General features: G+C 41.9%; 1 protein-coding gene and 1 long non-coding RNA gene across 3 annotated transcripts; one reads left to right on the forward strand and one right to left on the reverse strand.

Annotated features, from left to right (window-relative positions):
• Nucleotides 1-401: 401 nt before the first annotated feature.
• LOC127342589 (uncharacterized) lies at nucleotides 402-6,609 on the forward strand. Its single transcript, XR_007876737.2, has 3 exons — nucleotides 402-2,309; nucleotides 2,972-3,064; nucleotides 6,049-6,609. It is a non-coding gene; the product is annotated as an uncharacterized lncRNA (long non-coding RNA).
• LOC127342588 (transcription factor MYB61) lies at nucleotides 3,334-5,565 on the reverse strand. Of its 2 annotated transcripts, none has more exons than XM_051368562.2 (4): nucleotides 5,445-5,565; nucleotides 5,147-5,287; nucleotides 4,890-5,019; nucleotides 3,334-4,786 (listed from the first exon to the last, which is right to left on the reverse strand). In XM_051368562.2, the coding sequence occupies exons 2-4, from the start codon at nucleotides 5,277-5,279 to the stop codon at nucleotides 3,775-3,777; spliced, it is 1,275 nt and encodes a 424-aa protein (XP_051224522.1). In that variant the 5' UTR covers nucleotides 5,280-5,287; nucleotides 5,445-5,565; the 3' UTR covers nucleotides 3,334-3,774. The 2 variants fall into 2 exon arrangements, with proteins under 2 accessions (XP_051224522.1, XP_051224521.1); XM_051368561.2 differs by having other exon boundaries at nucleotides 5,147-5,316.
• Nucleotides 6,610-9,568: the final 2,959 nt, after the last annotated feature.

The following is a 9,568-nucleotide window of genomic DNA, read 5'->3' on the forward strand; positions in this document are numbered from 1 at the left end:
ATTTTTTTTGTCTGCATAAAAAGACAAATTTCGATGCTCTAAGATGACAATTCATGGGATTATTTTTTATCTTTTTATACAAGCCACATAAGAAAATTCCCTTTACCCAAAAAATGTGTGCTAACAAAAGAATGTCCGGTTGTACACAAGAAATATTTCCCCAAATTTTTTTGACATTGTAGATTTTAAATTTTATTCATTTTCATAATATTTGTATGCCCTTGGGAGCCAAAACATCACCTCCTTGTATTCCGCTGAATATTCTTGATCAATAAAAGAAGGAAAGAAGCGGTCGTTCACTAAAAAAAAAGGAAACCAAGCAAGACAGGCTTGGGCTGTTCTCTCCGCAGAAGGCCTGCAGAAACCCCGGGCCAAGATCCAGGGATTCCAAGGATGGGTGCGTGTCGTACACTCGTGCTCTGCGCTGCTGCTGGGTCCGGAGCGACACCAAGCGACGCGACGAAGAAGACGACGCCACTGGCCCCGCCATCCGAGTCCTGCATCCGCTGCTGACCAACGGAGGCCCACCCGATGGGCGCCCGCCGCCCGCTCCCCCTCGGTACCTTCTCTGCGCGTTCCTCTCCCTATTTGAAATACCGTCGCCATGCCCCTCATTAACATCCCTTGTGCGTGTGTTTGCGATTTCCTATTGTCAGTAGATGGATTTCATTCACAATGCTGTTTAAGACCACTAGCTGTCCCATGACCAGACTTATGTTGGTGTCGTTGCCGCTGCTCGTATCCTGCATGCTCATACGCGGAGATTTTCTATGCTACTATGTTGTGATCTGCTATTGCCGGCTGATATGTTGAGATGTCAACAATCCTGTGGAATTCTACTCTCTGTCACTGCTGCACATAATAACTTCACATTTTTGGGGGTACTGATTCATTTTTTATGGTGCTTAATTGTGTGCATGTAATTTTCCTGCGACTCAATTTTATTTTGAGTCATACAGTTTTGAACTCTACTGGTACTATAGATTTCTAATCAGGTGTTTTTTTTTTAAATTTAGTTTGTGCTACTCAAATAACATTAGGAGAAAAGAGGGGAAAAAATCAAATTTAGGATGGAAAGAATAGAACCAATCTGAATGTAGTCATTGTAAATCTTTTCAAGGTTTCCTAGGGAATTTGAACATGCTCATTGAACTCGTCTCGTACCTGAGAAACCCAGTGCAAGTTCGTCCCAGTAATCGTGAGTCTGTCCAATGTTTACTCTGATGACACTCACATCTATCATCTCAAAATTGTTTTCAAATGCTAGTCCGGAGGTATTTATTTGTCAACTGATAGAATTGCATAAGTTCATACTGAGAAAAAAAACATGTAGACGACCTGCCCATCCGGATTTACAACAAAAGCACTTTCAGACTTTAGGCACCTTATATATGTTACGGAGAGTGTCTATAGTGGCAGTTTGTCATGCATTAAAGGCATAACGTCACTGCACTCCAGTTTGTGGCAGTTTGTCATGGTTACGTTTTCTGAACTCTAGCATACATATAACATGAATCTGCTTCTTCCTGGTTTTGTAATACCATCATCATGCTCATGTCAAAAGGAAAGGTGAAAGAAATGTTCAAACATAACCAAGTATGCAGGCCTGTAATGCTGTCTAGCCCTATAGTCTTATCATTGTGATGTACCGATTGGCTTAACTGTCTGTCATAAAAGATAATTATTTCTCTGGTATCCATGTGTGACGATCGTAAATGAAATTGATCTCCCCAATTATAGTATTAATATTTTTGTATGGCCTATTTGTTTGTGACATTCGTCATGCCACTAAATTGTTGATAGCTGGATTTCAACCTCCCGGTAGTAGATGAACTATGCGATTCACTTGAAATACATGCATCTTTTGTAACTGTCATCCACTGAGTATCCTGTGATAGGGGTTGTCCCCTTCTTTCATCTTCCGTCCTCTAATGATGATGTTAGGTGATCATAGTTTGCAGCACTCAGTTATATCAGTAGTGTACTCAATACATAATATGAGAGTTATTTTTTTATCCGGGTTAGTACTGCTGTCTTATGTTTGTGTGTTTTCCACTTATTTACGCTCTCCAAAAGATATACTATTTTTTTCTATTTGCATGCAGACAAATCCAATATATGTCCAAGTAGCCACATCATATGGCGACCTCTACCACCACTTGCTCTGTATATATCGATTTATAAATATGGAGGTACATCCCACAATTGATATTGAAGTTCACGTTGCTGAATAAGTCCTAATGCTCGTGCTAAATAACCAAGCTCCTGGATTGTGCAAATTTTCTTTGCCAGCAACTGCAAATAAGTGGGTATGCTTTTGGTTGGACTATTCTGGAATCATTTGGTTTCATTAATTTCGCAAGGTTGCTGGTCCTAGTTAGTATGATTTGGTCCCGTTGCATTGATATATCACTCTAGTTGCAGGTTACTTATGTCACCATATTTGTAAACATGAATCATTCCCATTCGTTTGTACCATGTGAAAGAAAACCTCTAGCATCTAAAGCTATTTTGTCGGAACTTAAGGATGGAAAGTTGTTAATGACAGCCGCACCATGTTGAAATTATTATTTTTTATATTATGCTGGATATATACAAAAAGGAGGAGCCTACTAGGCCAGACTAAATTTGGTTGGAGAATGATTTATGTTCTATAAGATATGGTAGCCACACCTTTGTATCGGTAAAACCATCATTACTAGCCATATCGTTTTATATTGTCACGGCTTGTAGTTGTATCTGACTTATTTTGTTGATTAGATCGTGTTAGGAAGGCCCATATTATTAAGAATGTCCTACTAAATTTCTTTTAAAGAAGGTCCTACCAAGCAGACTAAGCCAAAATAGATAATCTATGCTATCATGGCCAGAAAACCCTCTATGGTATCGTTCAAATCAACATCTCTATCCATTTAATTTAATTTTGGAAAGGCTGTTAACTTATTTTTTTGTATATATGGATGCGCTGCAGTGTCTAGCTGGGACTTGTGCAGTGAATTCAGGTTTCAGGTGCCCACAGGTCCTGTACGAATAGGGCTCATCAGAATCATCACCCACCTACTTTGTAAGTAATACACGTAATTAGTGTGTTCATTTTTTAAATCAATATGCCTTTACTTTTCCTTGAGGATGTTGACTCTTTGGACCATAGCAAATCAAGCAGTCCTTTTCCATGCCTATACTCCCCAGATTCTTCTTAGCAAAAGGTGAACTTAGAAAACACGAAGGTGCAGGAAAATAAAAGTACAACTCAGGTCAATATGGCAAAGGTCTGCCGTCATCGATATATAAGAAATTATGTGGGGAACGCCTCAAAAGTAACAAAATACTAAATGATAAAGATACACCATGCAATAATTAAATTTGTTCGACGTGCATGGCAACAGTTGAAAAGTCTGATGCTACTTGTATGGTCTCCAGAACCTACCGACACATGCAGTATTCTGTCTATATTTACTTATAACAAATAAAGATCACACCAAAACTCATGTATACAAAAAGTCGAGCTGCATGCATGTACAGATGAAGACATCAAATTTCAAGACAAAGAAAGGTAGACTCTGAAATGTACTTTTCTACACATTGTGCTGCAATGCACACACCTTTTTTCCTATTGCTCTGCAGTATCTTCAAAAGTTGCACAGCAATTGATGTTGATTTCTGTGTCATCAAAAGTATCTATGCAAATACCTCCTCTTAACCTGTAAACGTATCTATGAAGAAACTCCCAACTTTCTGCTACTGCTCTGTTCCTTGCATTCTGGAACATGGTTCCTAAATATTCTCAAAAGGCGAGGATATTCTTTGCAAATCCTTGTCATAGATATCTTCTTTTACCTGGAGATGTTGTTGTGGCTGCAGATTTTGAGACCAGGCTGCACACAGCCCCTCCATGTTGAATTGGCTCTCTGCCTTCACCACATCTTCATACAGTGAATTGCTAAAGCTCTGCATTGCTGTCGATGTCTCTGGGAAGGTACCATGGAGCAAGTCAGGCCACTTGAGTTCTTCCTCTAGTTGCACCTGGCCATCTTTGTCTCGTGCTAAATCTGTCCACGGGAAGATGCTGTTCTCTACAAGCGAGCCTGTACTTTGCAGCTCGAATCCCAAGTTGTTGTTTCCACTGCTTCGAGTACTGCAACTGCTGCTAGGATTAGCTGCATCCCAGTAGAATTGGGCACTGTGGATGCCCGAATGTGGATTTTCTGGTGATGAATTGAGCACCGTGGATGTTGAGTGAGTTGATGGTGAAACTGGTGGCATCACGGTGGAAATCACACTGCCACTGGACTCGTTCTGGTTAAACCAAAGCGAGTTCATGCTTCCAGCATCTCTGCTGCTGAACTCGTTGTTGTAGGAAAGCAGCTGCCGGAAAGGGAAATTGGGAACTGGGACTGATGAATGACAACTGGGTAGTTTCTCATGACCAGAAGCAAGCTGGTCGAGGAAGAATTCCTTCGGTGGCACCTTCACCCCTGCTAAGCTTGCAGCTTTCATGTGATGCTTACCAGGCAATGGAAAGAGCTCTGGTGATTGCGCTGTCTCGCTGAGAAGGTGGCCCAAGTTGCCAAGAGCACCACCGCTCGACTGGTCGACATCACTGAACTCAGAGGTTCTTTCAGTACTGATGATGGGAGCTGCCTTGCTGCGATCAGCCTCGGTGAGGGGCTTGTGAGTATTGGGGTCGAGGCCTTGCTGCCGCAGCTTCTTCTTGATGCATGAGTTCCATAGATTCTTGATCTCATTATCAGTTCTTCCTGGCAGCCTTGTTGCAATCTGAGACCACCTGCTCATCGATATGGAAAAGGCGCGCCAAATTAAAGTAAGCTTACTTTCAATTAACCAGGTTCGATACTCTCTAGCACTTCAACTTGGGCTTAAATTTTTACCTGTTCCCAAGGACAGCGTGGAGTTCAATGATGAGGTCTTCTTCGTCCTGAGAAAATGCACCTCGTTTCAGGTCAGGCCTCAAGTAGTTCATCCACCGCAGCCTACAGCTCTTGCCACACCTCTGAAGCCCTGAAACCATCCATTGGGCAAGTTTACGGGATTTGGATTCAGCGAGGAGAAACAATTGTTTTTGGAGAAAAACAGAAATCAAAGGAAGGGAATAATTGACAAGAATAGAGAACAGAATATTATGTACCAGCAAGTCTTGGGACAGTGCTCCAGCAGCCGTGGCCGTGCTTGGTTATATGGTTGAGGAGTTTCTCATCCTCCTCAGGAGACCAGAGCCCCTTCCTCAGCTTCTGCTTGTAGCAGCAGGAATGCCTCCCCATTGAAGTCACTGCAGAAGATGAAGCTCAGCGCTGTAACCTGCTGCACAACTCACACTCTTGAGGAATTCTCGAAGAACAAAATCTTGTCCGGAACACCCTCTAGATGGTTTATGGCTCAAGAGTGAGGGCGCTGCAAGTAGCTCACGGTAACTTATATACTGGTGCCTGGCAAACAAAGTGGAGCTTGTGGCAGCAACTAGTGGCTGCAGATATCAGGATTTGGAGGAAGGCAGCACTCCTCCTTTCCTTTGCAGGCTTCCCTCCCCATTTGCCCCTTCTTTTAAAGCTGGTGGTTGTGAAGTTTTAGCCATTCTCTTTGTTGCCTCTCTGTAAGCGTGTGTGGGCTTCTGTCCTATCACCCTCCATGTCCCGTTGCAACTGTCGGTGGGGCTGTACCCGCCCCCCTTGTCCCTGAGAGTCTAATTACCGCAACCTATTAAAAGAAACTCCACAGTTTTCATCCTTTCTATGTCAGGTATGTTACTTTGTATGCAAGCCAGTTAAAGAAAAATATGGAAAAGGACTTGATGTTCTATCTCCTGTGGTGAATGAATGCGACCTGGAGATGCTGGTTTGTCACTGTTATTTTGAAATGTCTCCACAGCAAACTCCCAATGGAAAGTACACTCCTATGGCCCTATGGAACTTTCTCTTTTCCGGGATGCTCAGATTTCCAGTGTATCCACATGGTTATTATGCAGTCCTGGCTCATCTTATCTACAATGGTATGCCGCACCAAAGTATTATTCTTCTCCTTTTGTTTTTACAGGTAACACGCTGCATCACATCTTACCTGGAGAAAGCTTCGAGCGACCTTTGCGGGACCGCAACAAATGTTTGTATCCCGGGACAGAGAGAATCTTCCTTTTGCTTATCTCAAGCAGCCAGCGATGTAAATTTTCTTTGGGACCTCCAAGTTCCAATCAGAAACCTCATTGCTCCAGTCCAAGAGAAAGCATGTTGGAACCTCTGGAGATGTTAGCAATCAGCTGGGAGAATCAGGCTTCCTGTACAGATGATTGCTTCCCATGAGGTGCAAATATTATGATTCTTGACTGGCCGTGTTCTCGAGCCAAGACGAGCTCAACTGTACAAGGCACATGCTCAGTAATCTTGGTCTGGAACGCTGTTGGTTGTTGATTTCTTTATGGTTCCGATGCGAAAAACTCCAGATGATGGCCTGTTTAGAGACAAAACATTTGAGGTACAATAATAACAATTAGTTGTCTAACCCAAGAATTTTTATTCGTTATCCTTGCTTGTCTGCTAAAACTAAAGGCTTGTTCCTTAACTTGATTGGATGATACAAAGGCATCCTCCTAGTGCCCATGTGCCTATGGATACTGTTCTGATTAAACAAGCATGGATGCTATTATTATCGATTGAACATTTTATAATATTCTTGATCTGTACAACTCAAACTTTTTCCTGATACTTAGAAGCGTCCTTTGTTCCGTGTGAAGATTTTCTGGGGTTTTAGAGGTAGGAAAAGGGGAAAAGGTATATTATATGAATGTTTCCAGAAGATTGCGCGTTTTCCTGACAATGTATCCCCTTAATTGGAGGTTTTTATTCATTTGAAAAATTGGTCATCACTCAATTATGACAATTTGATTAGCATGCATGTGAACAGTTGAATCACAAGAATATCTCCATGGAAAGGATCTTCCATTTATTTATTTTTGAGTGTTGAATCATTCGGAACAACTTTTTGTTCGATTCTTTGGTCCCATTTATAAGAGGATGCCAATAATTAAAGGCATTGTTGGCCAAAATTAATAGGCAAAAGATGAAAAGCAAGGACATTTGCAACCCTCCCATTGGCAGGAGTGTCACGGGCAAAAAAGCAGGTTTGACAAACATGGCATCTTGTGTGGGGTCGCTCGTGTGGGCCCATCGCTCCTTATTGCAACCTGTCAATGATTAAGCCAGCGCTTACTGTGCTCAGCTAGCATTTGGTCGCTTGTGCTTCAAGTTGTGCACTTTGGGAAAGCGAAGCTGTGATCATGTAAATTTTACAGGTTGACATCGAGCACCGTTAATCACTGCCTCTCCGTCGACTACGCCACCCTTAAGCAGTTCTGATCTTGGCTGTTCACGTTATCACGTATCCTCGTTGACTCACATCAGGGACAGACCTAAGTAAGCTGAGTGGGGGGCCTAGCCCCCGCTCAAAATTTTAGATTTGTAAAATATTTGTTCATGTGAGATAAAAGTTGAATTATATAATAAGAAATGCCGTTAGTCACTTGATTTGCGCACACTCATTAGTTTTATTTATGGATATGCCCCTACATCGTGTCACGCCATGTCCAAGTGATTATCCCACTTAATTTGTCTATGTGCCTTTGGCTCCTCCTTTCACCTTTCCCCAAGGGAGGACCCTTAAGTTGCCAGCCGGGTAGTGAGGTTACTACCGGGTTCCGACGACGAGTATGCACGAACTTAAGTGAAAATACATTATTTTAGATTAGTGAATATCAATGTACACGTGATATGTCTGTGTTGAAGGTGGCAACTCGAAGCTCAACGTTGGGGAGGAGAATCCTGAGACCAACTTATGGTTGGACTCATCATCATTGACGCACATGTGACAAGTCCTTCTTGAAGGTTTTTACTAGTTTTCGATTCAGGCAGCTTTACTAGGGTTTATGGTAGGTTAGCGGAGATACTGTAGTGAGGGGGTGACCTCAGTTTGTTTGCATGTTTGTTATGCATGATGTCTCGTTTTGCTGGGCATTGTTGAATAACTAATTATGTATGGTCATGCGCATCAACCCGTGCAAAGGACGGTGTCATCCTCGTTTCATAGTAAGAGAAATGAACAACACAAATTAGTGTTACTTCGTCTATCAAATATAGTTTTCTAATATTAGCGGTGTCAGCTAACACCAATGTTAAAATGTGGTAGCTTCATCCCTACTTGCCTCGCCCCCGCCCCTCCCGATCATCTCCTCTCTACTATATATGCATGTGCGTCATGTTTGCCTCGTCTCTGATGGTCGATGATGAGGATATCTTTATCGATTATGATGATTCTGCATGTTTGAGCTAGAAAGAAATATTGTGTCTCGTCAAAAAATATCACAAGGTGAATTCATTCCTAGTTGAACATGATACTTTGATTTTTAAGAACTTTAGAGTGCCTAAGTCATTGCATTTGTGTATCAATAGGATTGAGGTGATAGAAAGCGTGTTGCATGAAAAAAGAGATGCGCAAGGAATGGAGTTCATTTACAACCAAAAAGATGGCAAGCACGAGGGAGGTGCGGGGGGAAGGGGTTGTATCATCAAACAAGGGAGGTGTGCTGCAAATAAGGAAAATGATCACATCCAATTCGGATTTCTGATTCTACACGAGTTCTTCATTAAATCCGGTTCGGATCTAGTTCAAATAGACATAAGCTCCGAACTTGAAAGGGTCGTGGTTTTCTCATATGAGCTCCAAATAAGGAAAATAAGAACTCATTGGAAATTTAATTATGTATACTTTACAATGGGTAGGCGCCCATCCACCGGTTCGACACGTACATGTTACCGTGATAAAAACAAGTCGGCGGTTGTTTTCTGCCAATTTCCAAATATAGTCTTTTCAAGTTAGAAAAGTTAGAGGTATGATTGATTTCGACTCGAACCCTATGTTGGACGTCCAGCAGCCTTTATATACCATTGTAAGTCGTGGCTTTTATGTTTTAGACAAAAGTATTTTCTGTTGAACCGTTGTAAGCATTCATCTGGAATCATATATTCCTTTGTGTTTGGCTCGGAATATTTATCCCACTCCAAGTTTGTTTCATCTGGAGTTTTGCTACTAAAAGTCAATTTTTATCTATTGTTCCCTTGGAAATTATAAGATTGGAGAACTGTTTCGTGGCTAGAGAGTTCAAGAGCATCTCGCGAGTTATCATCCACCATTTACCATCTAAGGTTCTCGCGAGAGCTCAATGAGAAGATCGGGATACCCCATATTCTAGCATCTAAGATTTTCCTAGGGTTTATGGTAGGTTAGCAGAGATACTGCAGTGAGAGGGTGCCCTCGAGTTTTTTTCTTTGCTAGTTTGTTATGCATGATGACCCGCTTTGCTCGACATTGCTGAATAATTATTTGTGCGTGGTTATGCGCATCAACCGGTGCAAAGGTCGGTGTCATCCTTGTTTCGTAGTAAGTGAAATGAACATCACAAATTAGTGTTACTTAGTCTATTGAATCTAGTTTACTAATATCAACGGCGTCTCCCAAGGTCGCCCTTTTGTGGAGTCCAAGGAAGAGCACTCAAACCGTCTCTATA

The sequence above is a fragment of the Lolium perenne genome, chromosome 3 (assembly GCF_019359855.2).
Source record: "Lolium perenne isolate Kyuss_39 chromosome 3, Kyuss_2.0, whole genome shotgun sequence".
In the NCBI taxonomy this organism is placed as follows: Eukaryota; Viridiplantae; Streptophyta; class Magnoliopsida; order Poales; family Poaceae; genus Lolium; species Lolium perenne.